The sequence below is a fragment of the Megalops cyprinoides genome, chromosome 2 (assembly GCF_013368585.1).
Source record: "Megalops cyprinoides isolate fMegCyp1 chromosome 2, fMegCyp1.pri, whole genome shotgun sequence".
NCBI lineage: Eukaryota > Metazoa > Chordata > Actinopteri > Elopiformes > Megalopidae > Megalops > Megalops cyprinoides.
The window spans coordinates 33714765-33740023 of record NC_050584.1 but is presented as its reverse complement, the minus strand read 5'-3'; the positions used below and the strand labels follow the sequence as shown (position 1 = coordinate 33740023).

General features: G+C 40.2%; 1 protein-coding gene across 2 annotated transcripts; it reads right to left on the bottom strand.

Moving 5' to 3' along the window:
• Nucleotides 1–2127: 2127 nt before the first annotated feature.
• On the bottom strand, nucleotides 2128–24998 carry tprg1 (tumor protein p63 regulated 1). 2 transcript variants are annotated; one of them, XM_036555336.1, is made up of 6 exons: nucleotides 24865–24998; nucleotides 23675–23890; nucleotides 22454–22545; nucleotides 16874–17050; nucleotides 4745–4898; nucleotides 2128–2728 (listed from the first exon to the last, which is right to left on the bottom strand). In XM_036555336.1, exons 2-6 carry the CDS (start codon nucleotides 23882–23884, stop codon nucleotides 2534–2536), a joined length of 828 nt encoding a protein of 275 aa, XP_036411229.1. In that variant the 5' UTR covers nucleotides 23885–23890; nucleotides 24865–24998; the 3' UTR covers nucleotides 2128–2533. The 2 variants fall into 2 exon arrangements, with proteins under 2 accessions (XP_036411229.1, XP_036411237.1); XM_036555344.1 differs by lacking the exon at nucleotides 24865–24998 and adding an exon at nucleotides 24368–24422.
• Nucleotides 24999–25259: the final 261 nt, after the last annotated feature.

The window sequence follows — 25259 nt, the reverse complement described above, 5'->3', positions numbered from 1 at the left end:
TGCATACTAATCTCCAAAATTCCACCAAATTTAAATCATCTCGGTAACACTTTTATTACATTGCAAAATGCTACGAATTCTTTTGCAGAACAAATGTATGCCATAGCACTCTTGCAACTGTAAATCTGGTGCGATGCAGTGGAAACAAACAAGACTGATGGAAACACAGCAGGAGGGGACTTCCAGTGGCATGCATTGCTGTAACAATACACTACAAATTATCAAACACAGATGACAGTTCACCTCCGTGCTTCACAGACTGCATAAGGAGGATGAATTTCAGGGGAGAGAGACTGTGCATGGAAAGACAATCTGTCATTGCCAAAGTCATGAACTAAACATTACATTATGTTTGCTTAGCAGACAGTCTTACCCAGGGTGATTCACACAGTAAGTTGCTCTGTATATGAAGCTGAATATTTACTTAGCTACACTAAGTAGTTTGTCCGTTGGTACAAGAGCTGTGGCTCACCTGTGGATGAAACAGCAACCTGTAGGTTATACATCCTGCTCCTTAGCACTATGTCACACTGCTGCCCTTCTGAACACGTCATCACTGAATACAGTACTTTAATAAGTCACATACAGAGGGAGGTACCTACAATATGATGTGATTATACACCTTACACAGAGAAAATTAATAATGTTCAAACACATAGAAACATGTTTTATATTATGAAAAAATACAATAAGAAAGGACTATGATGTCTATGACAATAAGACATGGAAATCATTTGTAAAAACTTTATTGCAAAAGGAAAAAGGTGTAATGTAAACTAGCATAATAAACTAAAATGTACCCTAAAATGATCATCTTCTTATCACACGATTGCTTTCAAAGAGAACTGAATAACTGGTCCTTTAAAATATTCTTATTATTAAAGTTTGAGGTTACTGAGGCATCATTAGCATCACAAAAACATTACTGCTGAGCAAAATAACTACTGATTACATTAGATTATGTTATCGGCATTTATGATTACTACTACCATTTACTTCTGCATAACCCCCATAGTTTTTGGTATTTTTTCATCAGACTGTCTGAACAAAGACAGAACACTGTAAAATTACAATGATCTCAATTGAATTCTTCACTGTTATGTTTACTGTCAAACTTCACACAGAAACTTTTAAATACAGTAACCTTCAATGAGTGCAACACAGTTCCAGGATAACATATGTCAAACTTTCAGATAAAACATGGAAGAAGCTGACTGGTTAGAGACTTCATTGCTGGGAAGTTTAAAGCGTATTTATACTACCCCAGTGTGTGCAAGGTGAGCCCATAAACGTGAGGTGATGTCATCAACCAAAGACAGCAGATCAAAGTGAGGTGGGCTCACAGAGGTGCTATATGCAGGAAAATGCACATTCCTGATTTTAAGTTGAATTGTCTACTGCAATGCAATACTGCCTAGTACATTATGTGGTAGTTCTGATGAGCTGACTTGCAGCTGCAGATTGCATACTCCTAAATGTGGCTATCATGACTGCTGGGGGTCCAATGGGGGTTAGTTTGTGACTGTAGCCAACTGCACATACACATTTTCAACTATTAACCCTTTCGCATGTAACTATTTTATGCTATGTAGTGTGCATGTTACGTTACATGGTTCGTTATGTTTTCATTAGCGTTATTAAGCTTCTCATAGTTTTCACCGCCGCATTTGCTATACTTTTTTTTTCCCCATTTTCTCCCCAATTTGGAATGGCCAATTCCCCGAATTTTTGGAATGCCCAATTTGTCATCAATGTTTGGTCCCATTGCACAACCCCCACTGTCAATCTGGGAGAGCGTGGACAAGCATGTGCCCTCCTCCGAGACACATGATGTCAGCCGCTGCTTCTTTTCGCACTGCGGTCCACAAGCCAAGCTAGCACAGAGATGAGTCGGAGGAAGACATTTCATATGCAGCTTTGGCACGTGGACCACAGGTGCCCGATCGACCAGCAGGGGTCACCGTCGCTAATGGGACCGAAGCCCCTGCCGATGTACCCACCCCTATCCCCAGCAGAACGAAGCCAAAGTGTTCCATCTGTGAGCTCCCAGTCACTGTCGGCTAGTGACACAGTCGGGATCGAACCCAGGCCGTAGCGTTCAGTCTGCACTCAGAACGAGTGCTTTTACCGACTGAGCCACTTGGGAGCCTGCATTTGCTATACTTTTTAACGTTAAATTGCTGTTTCCTCCAAAAGCGAACATTAGCTGGAAATTTTCCAATCAATTATTTTAATCTCACCGGTGTGGCTGTACACGAGAAAGGGTTAATGTTACTGAATAATTTAATCCAAAGACTGAGGCAATAGACCAAATCATGTCTAGACTGAATATACCTGGAAAGTAGTCAGTTGCCATAACTATTAGCTAGTAGCAGCTACCTACTGCAGCAAGGAGGTCATGATGAACATCATTTTCCACTTGGTTCACTGGCACTTTGTGTACCACCACCTGCGGATACATCTGCATGTGGCATGAGATGATGACACAAACATGGCTGTTATGGTGCACACTAAAGGTAGTATAACTTATGCTTTAGAACCCAATATTGCCCCGAGCCAGACAGTAGCCCAACTTGTTCTGGTTTCCAATGAAGGACATTAGGCCCACGTAGGCATCAATGATGATAGGCTGGTTCAAAACAAGGACCCCATTGGCCTTCCCTGGGACTGGACTCTTTGCATGTGCCCTCTGGGCTGCCTGGTTCAGCTGCTCCCGAAAGTTGTGTATCTGGGGGCAGAAGGTAGGAACCTTTCTGTGTCTGTGTTTAATTTGTCCTTAATTTGTGTTAATACACTCTGAACATTCTTCACATTTAAGTGACCAAGGAATGTATGGAATGGTACAGAGATCCAGTTTGGAGTTGCCAAGCGATCCAGGAGGTTACCTATGTGAGACTCCTCTTGCAGTATGTGGGAAACATTCCTGTTTTGGGAGAGGACCTCCAAAGAGAAAGCGGGTGGCACTGACAGCTGTTAAATCTGTTGTGACACTGAATTTGTCTGAACTCTGAGCTTTAGAGAAATGCTCCAAGGGCCCATCATGGTCCCATTCTTCCAATTCTGACAAATAACAGCCTGAGACTAGCTATTAGTTTCAAACCCAAGTTAGAATGTTACACATGCACATTCCCACAATGAATCAGAAGTCTAAGATCAGGAAGGCTATAGTCATTTCATATTTGGTTTGGTTTTCCCAGTTTTCATCATGTTGAACTGTTCTAAATAATTGGAAATTGTTCATGGTATTCATTTAAGTTGCACTGGAGACAATATCACTGTCAAAACATAATCAAACTGCTTCCTCAACATTTTATGGCATCAACATTCATGAATTTTCCACAGATTTATTTTTGCAGAGGCAAAATTATTGTTAGGATCCCTATATGCATTTAATATGACAATCTTTAAACATTTCATCACCAGTAACAAACTATTGTTCAGATGGCCCTATGTTCAACAGCTCATTTGAGCTTATATTTCATCAACATGTTCTTCTGGTGTCTTACTATTTAAATAGTAGTAAAATTTCATTAGCTGGGCTTGTTCTGCTGAGTGCTGAGAGCTGAGTGCTGAAGCTGCCTCACTCGCTTCCACTGACCAGCAGATTCCTGGATGACTGAAATCCACCCACAGAACACAAGTTCCACGGAACATCCCTCATCACATGGTGACAGAGCCTCGGGGGCCCTGATGGACCATGATCCATTTCACCCCTCTGTCAGGCAACACCAACCCCCAGCGCTCACACATGCATTCACAGACACACTGACAACACAATCACAGGCTGAGGACATTCTGTGGATGTGCTCCTCAATGCATTAAGCAGAAGGGTAATATTGTAACATGTTAAAAAAAGTAGAAAAAACAGTTAATGTGGAATGCCTACAACAAACATAATAACATTAGTGGAAATGGGTGTTATGTTTTCATATTAAATCCTAGACTCTCATCACAAGGCAATAAGTCAGTATAAGAAAATATAGTGGGAGTTTGGCTTAATCAGTGCCATTCATTACATCCAAATGTGTGACTAGCCCTGCACTGTTAGTACATGTGAATAACTGACTGCATGTAAAAAATCTTGCAGTACAGTATGTGGACTGAAAGCTGAGAGGGTATCTCAGGACAGGCCATCATTTCAAAGCAATTTATATTTGTGAATTTCATAAAAGAGGAAAATTATGAAAAATATTTCTTTTAGGGTTCCTGCACTGCATGCATGTGTTAACTTATTCAGATAACACTTGAGCTAGTTGGCTAATCCATAGCTCCTTTGACATTTCTGCTGTTTTTATCTAATTACATAGTAGTTAGTGTACTCTTATTAAGTTGTCTGGCATAGTACAGTAGTTCTCTTAATAACCATTAACTATGTAATTAACGTTCCTTAATAACTGTTACCTATTTAATATACTTTATATTGCGGCTGTGATCAACCTTAACATTATATCTGAGCTAGCTAGCTGCTAAGCTAAGTGAAATTAAGCCTAAAACTTTACAATATCCACAGAAGTCCCGTTGTAGTGTAGTGTGTTGTTATTACAGCTATATTAAACTTCAATATTATATAAATATTCAATATTAAATATTTAAAAATCCATCACAGGAGGGATCTTGGGGGCAGAGGGTAAGCCTTAAACTATACAGCACTGTGCTTTTTGACAGAAACACAAAGTGCAACCCTTCCTCACAGGAGAAAGTGAGGCATCTGAAATGGCACAAGTATGGTTCTTCCGGCACCCACCTCACACAATGCTGCAAACTTGGCATCGGCTGACCTCACAGGGTGGTAGGTGAAAGTGCAGAAGGGGTAGTCTTTGGCGAAGGGGTTCCAGCGGGAGGAGAAGGTGGGCTCTCTTGTCCTGTCCCAGTACACACGCAGTCCCTCTCCCTCCCTCCTGCAGAGTCCAAGGAGCACACAATCAATGTGCCAACCACAGCAACGTTCAGTGTCAGCCGGTGGCCACCATCACTGTTCCCTTCTTCCACCGCCTTATCTTACATTACATTCATCAATTGCCTGTATTTCCAGCACAATACTTGCCATACTGCTCTTCCACATCCAAGCACCGCAAATTTTAAAGTCAAATTCTCAAATCACAAAAAAAATCATTTTACCATGCAGGATATACACAAAAACAATGGGATTGGATGAACAGAAATGATAGGTCTAAAAAGAAAGTAAAGCAGTGGATATTTCTAGTAGGACAACAGCAACAAACATTCTTCCTAAACATGAAGAGCTCAAAAGAAAGGGAAAGCCAGATGCAAACATAGTTGAACCATGGTATACAATGTATTAGACAGAATGAAGCCTGAAAAGTTGACAGCATCTATTGACTGTGTCTTTAGGTACAGCTTGATACTCTGCTTGTTTGGCTCAATGGGACTGCTTTACTTCTCTATCCTTCTATAGAATTTGTAAACCATTTGTTGTTGGATTAAGACCGTTTCAGAAACCTTCTTCACAGCAATCACAGCATCGCCATTTTATCCCCTCGCCCAGTGACAGACCAGTGACAGATGTCAACTAGCTTCAATGAGAGCACAAAAATAAATCGTAATATTTGTATGGGACAATATGTGTAATGTCCTAGCCAGCTATTTGTATAAGGGTTATTTTGGTGCATAGTCTTCAGATGAGTGTATCTTAATACCTCACCTTTATAAAATATAGAAACATTACATCAAATAAGTATGCAGTTGTAACGACAGAACAGAGGTAGCCAACTAACTGCCTCAGTAATTGCATTTTTGATGGGAGTGAGGTGAAATCTTGACAGAATATACCTCTACCAAAAACTCTGAAGTTTGATAGGCAATTAACTAATTACCCAGTGGGGCTCTGGGTTCTTTAAAATGTATGGGGCTTTAACTCTACCTGATTACTATTCAGATTTACGACAATTACATGCTTAAAATGTAATGCACACAGTATAAATGTATCTGCTACCTTATTGGTGCCAGCCTGTTTTTGATTAATAAAATAAGTCTTGTCTAAAATAGACAATAACATAAACACCTGTCTTCATCTGATCTTCATCTGACATTTCCTACTTGCATGTAAGACAGACAGCTGCAGAGAGAGTAATAATTTGATCCTGCACTGTCTTGGTTTTCCTTCACACTTTCTGCATACTATCACGGGGTGCCATACCACCTGTACTGAAGTTACTTAACCCAATGCCCAATGCCAGTAAACAAAATTATAATCTTTATGTTCAAGGAAAAGACAGGATTAAAGCAAGTAGCTTGATGGAAACTGAGACAACATGAATCATGGGTAAGTTAAGAATTTCCACCTCACGTGACTTACCTGTGGCTCTTTGTAAATTGTGCAATCAATATATGAAATCATTCAGAATGTAAATGTCCTTAAATTTGAATCTGTTAGCAATTGGGCCTCCTTGACCTCAAGAACCAGAAGCCCCTGCTGATATACTACTAATTTAATAGGTCAGAATGTCACATCACATTTTAGAATGCTTACTTTATATGTACACAGTGTGTACTCTGAACTTAGAGGCTTTTTTCAATTTTCCCATCATGCTCTTGTCCCTCCTTTCTTTCACCATGGTAGATAAATAGGAGTAATGAAAAAGGCCCCCTGGGCACATCTTTTTACAATCTGCTGAAACCTCAGTAGACTCCTCTTTGCCTGGCAGCTCTTAAAAACCCACTGCTTTCACTCACTGAAATTACACTGGCACCTGTCCATTATGTAGGGATCTTACACAATGCACTATTTTCAGTATGTCCATCAATCAGTGTTTAGTGCTCACTGTGCAATTTTTAACTGTGTCTTTAAGCTATGAATGTGTGCCAGTAACCTTGCATGCCTTCCTCCAATGCATCTGCACCTATGGCCTTTGATACCAATTAAAACCAGACTATATTTTAATTAGTTATTAAGTTTAATTCTCTGTGTAACACATTTATAAAGGCTTTCAGCCATTTTCTTGTTTCTGATTACCACACACACATTACTTGGGTCAATTGTTAAAGTCATCTAAAGGTTCACCTACGTAATTAAGATTCCTACCCCAAATGCTGAATCATGTGAGCTCGTTAAGCATACAACACTCCTGAATGCCCTGAAATGATTTTGGTCAAAACTTGCTCAAATTGAGAACATGTAAATTTGCATGTCAATATTCAAAAGCATTCTATTGCATGCACACACACACGCACGCGCACACACGCACACACACACACACACACGCACACACACACACACACACACACACACAAACTTTGAAAGCAGAGGATCGAGGCATGGATGCATTGAACAGACAATTCATTACTTAAGACCAGAAAATGGAAAAAGGGCAGACAGTGCCTTTCTTAAAATGAAATGACATGACCAATTATCCCACAATTAATCAGACTTAATGTTTATAACAACATAGGTCAAATTGATCACATGGCAAATGTTATATTATAATTACTGCTCCAGTAAGTTATGGACTGGTTTTGGTTGGTGTAGGGGAGTCCTAATTTGAGAGTGAGAGGTTGAGTCATGAATAGTAAGAAGCTCTTTCCTGGGCCTCAGTGCTCGCTGCTTTCTGGACCACTCATCTTACAAGGCTACAGGATCACACCTCCACCCTTTATGGAGTGTAAACACTCCATCCCTTATCTCAGCTCCTACCATGCAATAACGCTGTGCAAATGTAACAGTCTTACCAACTTCAGATCAGGAAAGTCCAATATTATCCCGTGACCATGCCATTCTTACTCCTGTGCAGTGTTTTAATAGTCTTTCAGGGATGAGCAACGTGGTGGGGAGACTAATAATGTTATGCTGAAATGAGTAATGCTCTTAAGATGGAAGCTTTTCAGGTTATTGCAATGGAGGTATGTAAGGGGATACGTGGCTTTGCCATCACGTGTAGAATATGTGAGTGCAGGCTGGCTTATCTTGGCGCAATTGCATCAGAACATGGATGGCCAAGCAGAACAGACACTTAACCGTGTCTATAGGGGGATGATCCCAAAGCTTGAGGTGTTATCTCTGAATGCACTTCATAGGGAAAGAGACCTGAGAGGATTGACCAGCAAAAATGATGCCACATCTATGCTCACAAATCCTCCATAAATAAACTGAAAAAAGCCATTAACATTTCTGAGCCCAAACAATTTTGCACAGCTAGCGGGGCAAATATTGTTGTACTTTTCTTCTTTAACCAACACATTCAAAGACAAGCAATACAAACTTTTTTTCCATGTGCATCAACAGGATCTCCATTCTAAAATACAGCAGTTGAACTACATTTCCCTTCATTCCTTTGCTGAATGACAAGCCAATAACTTCTAAGGTGTTATTGTCAGAAAAAATCAAGAAATTTCAGAAGATACTAAACGATACTTGGTTGACATAGAGGATCCTAATTCACAAACAGTAAGTTGCTTTGTTTTCAGTCTGGATTGATGCATCAGTTCTTTCCTGGGCCCTGGTGCTTGCTGCTTTCTGGACCATTTATCTGACAGGGCTACAGGATCACACCCCCACCTCCGAACCCCGCTCCAAATATAAACATTCCACCTCTTATCTCAGTTCCCATCATACCGTAAAAATAAAAGTTCACTAGAGGCTTTTACGTCAATAGCAAGGCAAATATTATGTTATTTCGTCTTGCATCATGTTCAAATGTTATCAACACAAGCATTTTCCCATATGAATCCACAGGACTTCCAGTCAAAAATACAGTAGCCACTGAACTATATTTTCCTTTACTCCCTCCATTTGCTGTCAAGCAATTTTCTACATTTTCATGGTTGACTTTTATCTGTAACCACCATGTGCTGTTGCTATTACTTACCAAATGAAAACACATTTTGCATCAATGTCATGTGATTAAGCTGTGGTAAAATAAAGGTTTATGGCACCTCTGTGGTCACTTCTGAATGCCTCAATGAACATTCAAAGTATTGAATGAGATGCTATCTCAATGAACATTATTCAGATCTAAAAAAAAACATACCATCACAATTGATATGAGAAATTCATCTCCTCTCAAAAGACTCACACAATTCAATACTCAGCAGTTATATGAATAAATGAGTTATATTTATAGTTCCTAACTGAATGTATTATTAGTCAAGTGTAATGTACTAGCACTTATAGTAAGAACCTTCTGTGGGGTTTGGATGAATACAGATGAATGCATTTTTTTCCAGACCACTCTTGATATAATTGCCTGCAAAGCAAATTCATTTTAACCATCGATTTTGAGCACCATGTTTGATGGCACCGTGTATAACCTGTTATACACTATTAAATATGTATCCTGTAAAACACCAATAAAGTTTAACCTGTGTACTGACAGAGCTGAAACCAGATTTACCTGAGGCTTCTTTGTAAAGGAATATCCAAATGTGGGACTATTCTCAGTCCTCTGCCACATTTGGACTGCTCAATGCAACACTGCTGCCTCATGAACACACTACAAAGGCATTCTCTTTCAGGCTAAATACAACACCTTGGGCTACAAAATAGATGATCATCTATATTTCACTCACCAAGGGAGGGCCTGTATTTATAATGTGATCACTCTCATCACCGTTTACACAAGGGCATTCAGTATAACACACTGAGCACACCCACCAAAGCAAATGTTATGCTGAGGAAGGGGGTGAAAAAAAGGACCTCACGGTACAAAAACAAATCTCAGCTTTTAGAACTGATCCATTCCCCCCTGAGAGATGGTTGGGGGGGGGGGGGGGGGGGCAGGGAGCTGTATACACTTCTTTTTGTCTGAGCGCAGAGCGATTCCCATTGTATAAAAAACCCCACAAAATTCCACACATAAGCTATCACTGAGTGCAAACTAGCCCAGACAGGCAAACCAATGCAGGGTTTTACACCCAAGAGCCTTGGGAGATCTGATTGTTTACAGGGCTGGTACTTAACTTTCACTGTTTGCTCACAGGGAGACAGCAATGGATGGTGCGACAGTGGGAGCAGAGCAAGAGCAATTCCATCATTCTAATGCCCTGTCATGCCACAGGTCCCCAAGTCAGCTCTGGTGTACACTACAATGCTCGAAAAATACATGCAGGCTTGAATATGCCCTTGGAATCCAAGCAGCAGCGTGAAAAGTCAGACTCTTGCAGGACAATATCACATATATCACCAGATATCCATACACAATACACATATATCACCGCATATCCATACACACACACACAAAAACTGTCCCACAAACAAAAAAACAACACCACACACAACTCCCTCAGGAGAAGACAAACATCCATCCACAGTATTGTTAGGTGCGCTTGAGAGTGCAAACAGAAATTCCTCCACCACCCCTCTGCACTACCGAGGGCTGGACTTGTAAGTCAACACAGCAGATAAATATCAGAACTGGCTTCAGCTGTCATGGCACATGTCCCGCATTGTGTCTGTGCCAATAAACAAATCTTCCTGATTGCTCAACAGTGCCCTCGAGCCTGCCTCTCCCCTCTCTCTTCTCAGCAGCCAGACCATGCCACTTCATCCCGGAGGTCATGACCTTGCAGGGGTTACAGTGTGATGGGAATGCATCAGGAAAACTGGGCGCTCATTGCTCCAGTGATCAATGAGCCACTCAGCAATTGCAAAAAGTAAGCGGATTGCAAAGCTGTTGCTCGCAACCTTTTCGTGGTCAATGATGTGATCTTGGCATTTACAAGAAAGGCATGGGACCGTTGAAACTTTAATGCCATCAAATGGCCCTTGTGCACGGATGTGTGAAGGAATGTGTTGCATATTTGTACAACAGATGTACAACAGATTGTAATTGTATGTTGTTTAGGCCTGATGAGCATATAAAATGGCCTTCAGAGAGGTTTGTGTTGTTACAACTTAAGTATGATCCTGCCTTAACATCAAAACAAGATAAGTTTCCCGGTAGTTTCAAAAACCTGTCTGACTTGATATGGTGACTGTTAAATTGTTGCTGCATGCTTACCATAACTGTTGAAATCGACTGCCATGCTGAAAAACAGGTAAAACAAATAGGCATCTGTGGTGCACATTCCTCCACAAAACTAGTTTTGTCAAAGCAGATCCACTCTTAACCAAGACGGGCATACAGAGAGCAGAAGCAAAAAGAAATACTACATAAAACAAAAGATCTGGACTGCTACTATGAAAAGGGAAAACGCATTTTTTCAGTACACTTGGAGTCAAATACACTTTAAATAGTCTTCAGGCAGAAAGTGTAGCTTTGAAGTGTGCTGAAGTACGGAGACAGAGGTAGGTTTGCTCAGGATTGCGCCTGCGGCAGCAAACATCCAGCACAGTCATTCACACAGCAAAACAGGTGTGTTCACTGAATCACATGCCTCACCCCTGCCCCCCTCCTGCCAGCTCACCTTTCTGCTTTATCTCACACCTTTCACAAGGGCATTTACACAGGAAAACCACGGCGCAAACAGAGCTGAACCACACAATTTCAACAGAATTTTTCACTTTTACAGATTTACAAATTTAAAAAAAGGAATACATGTTGCATTTAAACTGATTAATTAGTGAGCTATGGATGAAATACCTTTCAAACTGAAATGTTAGTAATTGCAAAATGGGAAACAGCACCCTCTGTTGTTCATATTATTTCTGTGTATTAAAAACTTCATTTCTTTGGGGAGTAAGGGGAAGCAGGGGGAGGTGGTGTTTTTTAAGTGTGAGGCGTGATTGTGCAATCTACGCTATACATCAGCAATGGGAATTTATCATAGAGGGCTTCTTTTTGCTGAAAAAGAATTTCCACTCAACAGCTCCCCCCATGTGCGTATATATGGTGTAAACACTGTACCTGTGCCTTCCTAAAATAAGCATTAATGACAGCTGGTTATATACAGATGAAACAGGCTGGCAGTAAAACATACTCATGTCAGCTTGGCAGTGACAGCTGATCAAGTCATGGACATACCCCTCCACCAATTCCCACAGAAAGAAACCTGCAGTGGATTAGACTAATTCTGCAACAACAGTGATTTTTGTAAATCCTGGACAGTTCTAATTAACGTGCAATAGACTGCTGTACATCAATGCTGTATAATACTGTATGAGACAGTTAAATGAGCTGATCATTGTCACACAAAAAACAAATTTGGGGATGACATCATTGTTACTGTACCTCACTGTCACCACTATTGTCTTTGATATTTAACTCAAAGAGGTGATTCAAGATGGCTCGCTTTTTTTTTTTTTTAGATTATTCCCAGCAATGACATGAGGCTGAAATAGTTTACAATTGTTTGAGCTCTCTTCCTACCTCAGACGTAATGAGACATACATCAAGTGAGTTCTGTCTCAACTTAATGAACATCCTTTCACTCCACACTTAGAGGAGTTTCTTGAGGGACATCTTCAAATATCTGCAATAGGCAGTTTTGTACAAAAAAGACATTTCAATAATGTGCAGGGTAACTCAGGTAATTACCATGTCTAGACAGTTTTTCAGGAAAGATATTTTCAGAAAACCTGTATCTCCCCCCAGCCACAGGAATAGTTATTATGCTGCAATGACAGACATAAACTTTAAGAAACACTGGGCTGGAATCATAACCATCATTTGACATTCCTACAATTCTAGAATGTTGTGAGAATGAGGTATGCTGGGATCCAGCCCCGCTGTGCTAAGAGCAACCCATCAGGTCACCTGATAAGAGAGCACTGTGATATTGCTCAGACTTGAGACAGACTTATCTGTTTTGCCAGCAGTTAGGGTATTCACGAGTGAGGTGTTGTTTTTTCCTCCATTTGAATAATTATATGGAGAATAACGAAACACCCAAGTATAATAAGAAAGTACATATAATTCATGTTCGTTGGAAGCCAAGCCCAGCTGCATTGGCAAGCTGTCTGTAGTTCTTGTGCTTGAGGATATTCCTTGAATCTCATGCCAGCACGCGCTGACCTCTGTTACACACGTCACTCCCGACTAATTAATCCTTCCATGGAACAAAAAGACCCTGATGTAACGAAATACCTGGAAATGACTCATCCTCAGGGCAATTATGTGGAGAGGAAGTTGAGGAGGGAGATATTAAGCACCCTGTATTGTAAAAGACCATACACTATTCAGGGAAATACACTGTGACACAGTCTGTGGTCAAACTGCTTTTAAGCCTTTCAGCTCTGCCTTTCCAAGGGCCAGGATAGATGATGAGGCATATTATTGAATCATTTATTTGTTAATGCATTAGACTGATTGTGCAGTCCAATGCAATAAAATAAGGGTGATAACATCCTACTACTCAAACTGCCTAAGACTGATATGCCATGCAACATAGCTACATAATCTCCATTTTAACCAAATCTAGGTTATTGATTTTACCAGGTTAATATTAACTTTTACATATATCAGTAGCTAATTCTTAATCTTTGCTGTTTAAAAACAATACAAAGGTAACACAAAGAACATTGGCATGGATAGTCCTTTAACCAAGTATCACTCACTCTTCCTAAAAATGAATTTGAATGAACGTGATTCTCTCAAATCTAATGCAAAAATGTTTTCCCTACTATCCCTGCTACATCTATTATTTGCAGAGTGTGAAGTACTGATGAAAACTGACCTAAATTTATTCGCACTGGAATGTTAAGATTAAATAAAAAAAAAAACTGATTTGTCACCTCCCATTGTGATTTACTTTGTTCCCCCTGCACAGAAACAGAGAGGATAAAGCAAAGGGTGAGCCAGGTGTGCCAGTCCTCCTGTGTCTTCTGCTGTAACTGTGGCAAAGAAGCCCCCAAGAGGCTCCCCGAGTGCTATCACATCAGTGTGTACAGGTTTTAAGACAATCTCTTGTGAGGAATGGGCTTTTTTGTGGAAGAATGGAGAAACATTGACATCAGGTGGCCAAGCAACAACAGTGACTCCTCTGCCCACCTCTGCAATTTGTTTGACAGTGAAATAAAGTGATTGCAGTAGAAACTACTAAGGTTGGTTCTATGACAAAATAAACCCAACAGCAAGGAATTGGTTGGCCATACCAAGTATTCAAATTTTCTTTGTAAGTGCCATTGAATGAATTCACCTTTGTGAAGGTCAAGCAGGTGATATTTTAAAGGCACATAGGATTAAGAGAAACTGCACTCTGATAACTAGAGATCTGGCTTAGAACCCATGCCTTCTTTTAGACCAGCTGTATGTGGGACTCCTGGGTGGTCTTCAGAAGCATTTTATTTATAATTGAATATAATGCGGAGACATAAAACCTCCAGGAGCGTATGCTTTTTTTTGTGAATGCTTTATGGCACATTACATTGTATTAATCAAATTAGTTTTACTTGGTCTTTACTTGGTTTCCCCTGAGCCAGCTTTAAAAGGTTTGGATGAAAGGGCTGCATTAATTTCCACTACTAATCAGTCACACCAGAAGCCCCACTGCTATTTCCCTGTCAACCTGTCTGTAAAAGCTTTCTTTTGTCACCCAGGGCAATCTGCTGAAAACTTTTCCCTCTTCTGCCAGCCAGTGTCAGCATGCTCCCAATTCAAAGTGGGCATCATCAGTGGAAACCTCAGACCATGCAAATATTTTCCAGAAGCATGAGTCATTACTTCACTGGTAGGCCATTTACTTTTAAGTGTAAGTCATAAAAAACAATCATAAATCAGAGTGATCAAGACGCATTTTTGTAAGTGATCGGGGTGTTCCAATTGTATTCCGTTTTCATTTCAATGCTTTTCATACCCTACAGCAGACACAGCAATGCCTCTGACACACTACTGTTTGGGCACTATATGCAGAAAACAACTGCATTGGCTAGGTGTGCACAGAGTGTAATATCTGTATCCATTTCTGTCATTATTGTATCTGTATCAGTATTCATACAACTATTCTGTGGCTAAGCAAACCAAATCCTCGAGGGGATAAGTAGTGTTGCCACAGGCACACAACTTTTGTAATTGTTTTATATGTTCTCATTTTTATCCTTTTATCCTGCTACCAGGTGTACCGCTTTCTGTAGTACACCTACTCCCTTTTCCAATGCAGTATATAGAAGAAATAAACCTCTATTTAAAGATGTCATTACTGCTGTCCACCCATGGTGGATCACTTTTTCAGCAACTCAGGTTATGACTTGTTTTCTTTAGTGTTTCATATATTTATTTTCTCAAGATATTGTGAAACCATTCTGCAACTTGAAATGAATTTGGAGTGAAATACATTTCACTCCAACTGAAGATATAGCTGTACTGTGTTTTTTTTTTAATTTCTAAACATATTTCACAATTAAATTATAGTAACATATAATGCCAAACAATGCCAAATAAAATGTATTCTAGTGATCTAACAGAAGGTATTTTTGTCAGAGACCTCTTTTAAAAAGAGACCTCTTTTTTTTTGTTTGCAACTGCTGCAGTCTCACAATTAATTTGATTGCAATTGAAAAAAATGCTCTTTTAAAGCTCTCAGGCTTGGCATGATCCCTCTCCAGCTGTTTGTGAGCATGAGGCAGACAGACCATATGAAGAAAATCCTATTCAGCAGTAGACTGGTGCAGCTAATGCTGCCGAAAAACACATGCAGTGTGTTATTCATGCATGTGTGAATAATATGCTCAGGTTCTGGTACATCCTTACTACTTAAATTGCTTCACAGGTGTACCTGTACATTCACTGTCCAATGCCTTTCACCATTGTTGTGTTACTATAAGCTCAACAATATCAATGTGGCAATTGCCAGATCTGCACACCAGGCTCTGCATTTTGCTGCGATTGTAAGAAAGAAAAAAAATAATCTGTAATACAACCACATGCGTTCACATGTGCTTAGCTTACCAGAAAAAGCAAACAAGTTCACTAACTTGCATACCTCACATACATGGCAGTGGATGTTCCTGTATTAGAGGCAAACTGGTGGATGGTATCAGAAGTAAGACAAAGATATAATCCAGACAGCCAAATACATCTTTTTGGAGGTTCTCTGATCTGCATGGCATGAACACGTAAAAGGGACGGCGATACTTATTTCTCATAAATAACAAAAATCAATGACTCCCCTAACATGGAATTCCTATAGCCCCACTCCCTTGACCCCACCCAAATCCCACCACCACAGTAGCTGTAAGATTGCCTGGACCAGTACAGTACTTAACTCATTAAGGACAATGAGTTTATTTTTTTTTTAATCTTTGATCAGTAGTTATATATCAGCCAGTGGTGTTCCTGAGAAGTGTCCCACTTTTTGCACCAAGCTATGATGAGAAACAACAGTTCTGCCCTAGAGCATCAGCAATGCTTAAATATGTTTTGTGCATAAAAATATTTGCATTGAATATCTACATGATGAATATATGTGCAGTGCACACATATACTGTACATAAATCCCAATACATAAATAAACTATGTAACTAAAACTAAACTAAACTAAAAACTAAACTAAAATTATGTATAAACATAAATACATAAATGGGTGCAATTACAGCAAAGTTGCAATTAACCACAACACACACAATATGAAAGGGGACATTTTACCTTGTGAAAGTGAAGCTCTGACACTGGATGAATCTGTTATGGGTGGGCAAAGAGTGTCTGAATTGTTCTGCCCGTTATTCTGTCTCAGCTGTGAGATAGGGAATTTAACGCTTTAAGGCTGTGATTAAATTCCCTGTTTACAAGATGACACATCCATCCATCCATTTCTGTGAAACCCATTATCCTTCAGAGGTAAGCAGTGAGCTGCAGACAAACCCAATCAACACAGAGCCCATGGTGGGATCACACCCTGGTACCACACAAACACACACACACACACACATACACACACACACACCTGGAAGAATTCAGAGATTTCAATAAATCTAGACACCTTGAGGACTAGAGCACTTGCTAACCCCCCAGGTCTGTGTTCCCATTGCTAGGATGGCAGTACTCACTTAAGCAGGGAGCGCGGAGGGAAGCCAAAGTTGCCGTGGACAATGCGGTCCACGTAGTTGAGCGGGATTCTCTGGATCTGCTCACAGTTGAGCATCATGAAGTCGTACTTGCAGATGAGAAGGGTGTTGTCTGTGATGAGCACCACCCGCTCGAGCTCGTTGTTCCAGTGGTCCAACCTGCAGGGACAGACCTTGTGAGTGCATCTGCTACCAGCAAACACTCATTGTTCTCATAGCATTCGATACCAAGGCACTGCCATAATTTCACCACAAAAATTCTGCAACATCATGTTGCACATGTTGTGTGTTTAATGGGAACCACTCTTAACACAAACCTATACAGAGTTTTTTTGCAATTGCCTTGTACTTCACTGTCAATGTGGGCCATAAAGCGTAATTTAATTTGGATCAGGGCCACAGGTTTAAAAAATGGAGTTATTTGGTACAAGATGCACTTCATTTATCACTGCTAATCTTGCTGACTGAATTCAAGCATTTCAAGTGCAACTAAGGTGGGTTATTTTAAGTTTCTCATATAATGCTACATCTCAAAAGCCTTGCTTGAGATCTCCTGCAGAGACACCATTCTTGCACTTATTATATACAGTATGACATATTAACCAATCAATAGAACACATATCCACTGCAGGGTTTCCACTAGGATTTTTTCTTGCTGGTCCGGTGTCCGGAAAGAATTTATTTTACCAGACAAATGTGAAACTTACCGGTCACGTTTCAATAAGAGTCTATGTTACACATGGAAATATAATGTACACCTAGGTTGACGAATGACAACGACCTCAAATCAGTTTGGCTATTTAATGAACAGTAACCAGTAAGCAAAACGAACAGTAACAATTGATCAAAACCTCAACATTAGCCGCTAAAATGTAGACTGTTATGAAACATCTGTAATCTGTAACATCTGTAGTCTGTTTAAAAAAAAGGCTAGGCCTGCATGGCATCAAATGTAGCCTATAGGCTACCAGGTAACATTTTATTTTCTCCTTTTTTTCATTGCGGCAAAGTCCTCTGCTGCCAACTTGAAATCAAACGTGTCCAATGTGTGTTTGCAGCTTGCAATGCACAGAAGTTGCATCACTCTCTCCTCCTACACATGACTTTGCTGCGGTGTCTTAATTTGATTCTGCAGAGAGAAGCCCCTCTCTGCTGGCATGCTTGACATGGGCAGAACACAGGCAATTTTAGCCAGTGTCGCCCAGTTGGGGTACAGCTCACTGAACTCATAAATAAGCACTTGTACTGTAGGCTGTTAATAGGCTGTTTCACTGTCAAAACACAAATGTCCTGTTTAAGGATAGCCTTTGTTATAGCTACGTTTTGTATGCGTATTATTAACCGGACATTATGACCAGCAAGTTTTTAATTTATCATTTTTTTAATAATTTTTACCAGGTAAAAACCCATAATTACTGGCTAACGGAAACCCTGATCCACTGGTATACATTTGCATGAAAGCAGAAAGTGTTACTCCACAGTCAGTATGTTCTACAGCAGTATGTTCAAACCAAGCTGGAACTGTGGCTTTTATTGAAACTGAGCACTGACAATTGTATTCCATTTTTACAGGAGGAACAAGAGGAAAATGGAAAAACTGACTAGAGACACCTTTAATACATCAAAACCTGTCAGGGAGGGACACTGTGGAATTCACTTGCCTTTTGATTGCGGTTCTTCTTAATGAAGCATACGCCCTCCACTGCTCCACCCTTATTTGTCTAATATTAACTGCCTGTCAGCTACCTACACTCAGCCCTAGGAGAGCTATGTGGGACTGGCATCGTCCACACCTCAAGCTGCTGAGCCAACACAGTTCAGCTGTATGCCCTATGGAGTGCTCACCTGAGGCATGACCAACTGTTGCAGCTGTGCACTGCTCTGAAGTAATGCTCATTATTCATCAGTTTGGTGTTACATCAGGAAACGGTGCCGGTGTCCTATAGCTATAACCTATAACTTCACGACCTTGAATGTTACCAAAATGTTTGCCTCACACGTTCAAGAAGTCACAGTGTATGTCACAGCATATTAGCATCATTCACATGTACATCCACCCTAATATTATTTCATTACAATATTAGCATTAAAAAATCGGATTATACGGGATCATATAAACATCTCTTGTAATAAAATATTTCTGATAACAGCAGTCTTCCAAAAACTGAAGAAGAGGTGGAATACTCAATTTAAGAGAATTATACTGTACCGGTTGTGTAAAAACCACATGTAAAAATGCATAGCCCTTTCTGATTAAAAAAAGTGCATGCATGTACACAAAAAAATGACTCTGAATGAAACAACACAGTTATACATTGTGCAGGTAACTGAAAAGAAAAAAGACAGATTAGCTGTATTAAAATGGGTCTGACAGGTAATAGAAAATGAAAGTGTGTGCTTCTGAATGGAGACAGCACTGGTTTTAGAGTGTGTCACACTGACATTCTGAATGTGGAGGTAAGGGAGCTGGATCAGCATATTTTGTGATTGTATCTGAAAATAAATAGAATGTCATACTGTCCTGACAGCATTCCTTAATACATCTTCTGCCTTCATGTTCATATGTTCAGTGTGTGTGCATATACACAGCTTATTCTGATGACGTATATTCCAAATGCAAGATTTTTGCCTCTCAGATATTCGGAATGCAGGTCTACATGTAAAAATGGTCAATTATGTGCATAATGTGAAAGCTTTTTGAAATAAAAATGACAACAAAAGCACACATATTTTGAAAACTTGCTGAATGTATGTCTGATGAGAGCAAAAGCGCCACACACTTAATGTTTTGAACCTACCTGTCTGCTACTACAAAGATGTGCTTAAAGACAGCTCTGGGGTACAGACATAACCTTTATTAACTAGGCTACACAGAAATGGATAATGGGACACATGAGGAGCCATTTTTATATAAAAAAAGAAACACGGATGCAGCTTTCCACTCTGCAACTCCAGCACCTTCCCCTGCAGCGATTTGTCTCATTAATTGATGTTGTAAGGGCCTGCATCAAGACATGCGCTCGTGTTCCTAACCCCTGCCTCCTCTCATACAGCTAATTAATGTTTGTACGGATGCTTTCTCGGTTGGGGGCAGCTTTATTCATGGAGCAGTAACCTTAGAACACAGAGTTGGTTCAGAGCCAAGGCCCTGATAGCTGCAAGGCTACCTGCAGGCCACGCAGACACTAAGTGGGCACAACAGGTGCAGACTCAAGGTTGAACTATCTTTGACACCGCTAATAGAATAAGTTAACCTTGACTGAGCAGAAGCGCCTCGGAGACAGCTACGTCGAATGGTACCCTCTGGAGCAGAGGTGCCGCAGGTGGGGATATGATACTGCAAACAGTTGTGTCTCATGGGGTCCTGACTTTATGTCAATCCACACCAGGTACCTCTGTGCGACCAGGGGAATGCCCTGGGGTCTGTAGCCTTTTACCACCCTGTTAATGGCACATCACGATCACAGCTCTGCTCCGCTCTGGGCCTGATTTACCACGCTTCCAGAGAGGCCCTTTTTGTATTGACCTGACAACAACCACAATGCATACAGGGAGAGGTGGAATACTGTGGTGGTAGGAGATAGAGCTTTATGACCACAGGGTCAGGGATTCAAATCCTGCATGGGACACAGATGATGCACCCCTGAGCAAGGTTACTGAGAGAGTCTGGTAAATGCCTGACGGCATGTGCCAGTTTATCATTTGCATTGGATTAAAAAGTCAGAGAGGTCAATGTAAAGGGAGTGTGAAAGTCTGCAGCAGAAAACAAGCCTTTTGGAACTGAATTAGTTTTGAATGAACCATAACTCCAGCAGCACCATTCAGGCTCTTAATTCATTACAGTCACAGAGTATTTTGTCACCAGACCCCATTAACTGAAGAAGTAGAGTTTAAACGCATAATTGTGTGGCAACAGTGGGTTAAGCTTTGTGTGTGTGGAATGGAGCAGAAGAAGAAGCAGAATGTATTATTAATTATCACGTGACAAGGCCCTTCCACTGTTTCCTGAAAACCTGCCTCAAACTGATAGGAGCTGACAGCTCTCAGTGCATTTGGCAAATGTCCTTAAGCTACCGCATTTTGCTCTCTGTTTATTTCAGCTTAATTATTTCTCACATTTTAATTTTTTTTTACTGAATGTGGCACAGCACAATGGACACAACTCATATGTTATTTTCCAACACAGGCTTATTAGGTACCTGAGGTAGCATTTCCTCTTTTGAAAATCAGACCTCCATTGCTCTTCATGTAAATGCTCCATGCAAATTATTCCTGTATAAACAATGTTCTCTTGTACTCTGTAGAGTATTCAAAATGCTGGTGTCTAGTCCTTCAGTTACACTGTCTTCCAGTGGTGGTGGGTGAGCTAGAAACAGGGGAAGAACACTACCTGTAAATCTATCAAATCTCATGTTGTAGCTTTCTCAAGCACACAAACTACAGACAATTTGTGGTGTTTCGCGAGCATAATCATTTATTCTAATTACGCTATTGGTGTCAATTATTCTGTGAATTATTTGCTTTATTGTTAATCAAGGAGGATAAGGGGGAACAGGTTGAAAGTAATGATAGATTTAAAAGTAATGTTCAGGCTTCCCCTGTTTCCAGCTCACCCACTGACACTGCTGCCTTCAAAATTCATATGCACTTAAATGGAATATGCACTTGAAAACAAAGAAGAGTCTAAAGGACAGTAGTTTTTTACAAAGCAAAATTTCTAAAATGCTTTTATTTTCTTTTTTTTTTTTTTGAGAACACAGTAGATGGTCATCTTAACACAGAACCCACCAACTGTGTTAGCAGCATGCTGAGATAAGATCGTGCCCCAAATGCTGCTGGTTCAGTTCCTAGGGGGGCTACTGCTGTTAGCAGCAGGTTCTTACAGCAGCTGCCCAAGTACAGTTAGGCAAGGGCCTAAACCTTGATAGCCTCCAGCTGTATGAATAGGAACGTGTAAAAAGCTATAGGGTATGTGAGCGCCTGCTGAGCAAATATAACGGAAAGTAATATGACGACAGAGATCAGTAAGCAGTTTGGCCTTTGTAATGCCCAGGCGGGTACAGATGGGGCTTTTCAATTCACACAGCTTCAGATGAGACATGTGTGTCCCTCTATCCAAAAGCATGTATGCTGTGAAAAAGACGTCTTCATTCCTCATGGGGACCAGATAAAGAATGAGAATAACAGTTCAGTTGATGATTTGGGATCAATATTCACTCTGAGTTCTAGTGTAATTCCTGTCAAAACAACACATTTTTTCATTTCATTTCTGCCGTTACTTGCCCGCAACTAAAACAGATAAAATAGACACTTCAATGATTTGTTGTTGAATACCCGTAAGGTGAACATCTAATTCAGCGGTTTGCCCTTACAGCAGGTGCAAACTGGATAATGAAGTGGCTGGAGAAAACTTACCCCTCCGTTCCACAACCACCAACTATATAAAACCGACAGAGGGGTGTAAGTAAACCTTCAGGACTAACCTGTTCTGCCCTCACACTTAATAGCCACCCTGCTGGCATCGCTTCTGCAGTGAGGGAAGAAGTGGCGCGACAAACTCACTCAGCCATGAGCCAAGCGCTCTGAACATTGCCGTCCTCTTCCTGCTTCACCAGGACTTTGATGTCTTCCAAAGCATGCTCCAGAGTACCTGGCTATAGAGGAAAGACATTCAGTCACATGGTATGATGACTCCAAAGCATGCACTGTTTTACTGAAAAGCATTTTGGCTGTGGGAATGTTGTCAAAGCCTCGAAATTAGATTTGGTTGTGTTATTTCATTTTCTTGATTTAAGCCATGCATAAAGGGTTTTCTTGAAGCATGGGGTGAGTGGAGAAAGATAAACAACCTTCCTAGTCACCTACACCACAGCCATATAGTTGTCAATGGTTCTATAATTACAAAGAACACTTTTTAATATGTCATTAGCGCTAGAGAGCAGCTCAAACCTACTGCTAAGGACATTACTGCATCTTTACCATCACAGCTTCAAGCTTATTCTGATTCATTTTCAGAGTGAATTTCATATATTAACATGGCTTCTTCCGAATGTTTCACCATCTGCAAAGGAGCTGATGTCACATCAAGATTAACTCTCTCCTGCTTATGTCATTTGGCAACATTCCCATCACTGCTCTCTGCAGACAAATAAATTTGCTCGAATTCATCTGACAACTTCAGATTTCATTTTCTTTGCATGGCATGTCAATAAATTAGAGGACAGACTAATTAAGTTAGTGTCACTATGTTGCAACAAAGTAGCTTGCTTGGAAGCTGATTAAGCACAATCATATTTACTACAGGCATGAGGCCAAATGATAGGGTGCTTAAAATCTAGCAGTCTTATTACATCTTAAAAACAAAAATGCCTGGTGAGTTGACAAGTGCATCATTAAATTATCCAGACCTGTGAGACGGCACACAGAGTTTATATCCTGAGGTGATTTGGGAAACTAAAATAACCACAAAATAAAACAACAACAACAACAACAACAACAAAACATTTAAAGATCATTCAAACAAGGCATACTGCACACAAATTTGTGCATGTGGGAAACCACTGTTCTGAGGTAAGAACACTTTAATAGTTTTTTTTTTTCATCCAAGCTTAGCCAAGAATACACTTGAAACATGATGGTGCAAACTACTGTTTCTACACATGTATTTATTTTTAATCACCTGCCCATTAAAGATCTGAAATGAGAGAAATCACATGTAATCCAGAAATACGTATTATAGAAATTGTGATTACTAGAACTGTAGTCTGATGGGGATGGCATTACCCGGAGTACAAAGAACTTCCTGAGTTTGAACTGATCAACTGCAGATACCCATCGCCCGCCTGCGGCCCCTGAGCTTGGCATGGAGGGTGACCCACTCTCCGTCATCCCTGCAGGCTGGGTGGCAGGATCTGGTGGAGTGGCCTGTGGGGTGCTTTGCAGCTGCTCACCCAGCTCCACTGCCTTGAATGCACCTTCTTCACCACCTGACATTGTGCTCTGAGAGACCAGACCAGTGTTATCTGTGAATATTTCATTTAATGCCACATTTGGCACACAGATTTCTCTCCCTTATGTCTGTACACTCCAAATAGGCAGTCTTCTATTATCTAATGACATATTATATTTTATATTAACATATATTTTTTGTAAAGTTGCATTTTCACAAAAAACATAGAAAAAAGCAACACTATCAGATATGATCTAGTTACAATGATTATTTGAAATGACTATTAATATCACAATAATATGCCATATTCTTTTTTTTAGAAAGGTTGAAAAATTAGAATTCCTCGAGTTTTTCCATTTTGGCAACTCCCATAATCAAGGAAGTGGTTTCTAGTGTAAAGTTTTCTAAATTTTAGCAAGCTAAAAACCCTATTTTGTTCACCTATAGCATAAATGACGCCTAAACAATGCACATGATAAATCTAGATGTCATAGGTGTGAAAGGATGAGCACCACTGTGCCGTTTACCGTTTTAATTAAAAAGCAACGTTTTGACCACGGAGCTTGCTGACGAAGACCTCTGCGATCGAAATGGTTTGTTTATACAACGGTATGTAAGACTGTTGTCATCACTGATGGTGCACTGGATGTACAAATCACATCACTGTACCACTGTCGTACAAACTTTTACATTATTTCATCGCTAAAAATAAAGTTAGTCTGCGGAAGATCGCGAGAAAACCAGGAAACGTGAATTGCATCCAGTCGCTTTCAAGTATATTCTCGCAATTCTGTGAACGCCTCTCCATCTATAAACGAGCTAATTTATGATATACTCTGTGAGTATTGTCACAAGAACGCTCTGGCGGCGAATTTTTCAAGTTCTGCCACGCAGGACATGAGAAAATGAGATTAATTTTGGAGCGGAGCCTCAAAGAAGGAGGAAATAAATGTAAAATCTCTCCAGCATCTAGTGTTTCCTTGCTGAGAATGTATCCCAAATGTTAAACAAAATTTGTACTTACGTATATATTTTAAAATAAATAAATTATGAAAAAGAAAAAGAAAAATGAGCAGCAAGGGAATGATAATCCTGAAGAGGTGGCAGGTGGATGAAGCACGTGATTTCCTTGTTCAATGTAAATTGCAGCCAAGTAAATCTTGCAGTTTATTTAGTGGGTGGTGTGACAGACACGGAAACAAAAAACGCCTCGGTGTTGTCAAAAGACTGGCGAGCAGCAAAGTGATTTACGTTTGTTTTCAATTCGAATTACATGAACGCATTTTACATAGGCTACAGTGTTCTCAAGGCCTGAAAGCAGTGTAGGTTGTAACGGTAAAATAAAGTATTCACTTCTGCAATTTTGCAAATGCATGCCAAGTTTCTCTTTGTAAAGCTTCGTTACGGTTTAATACACAC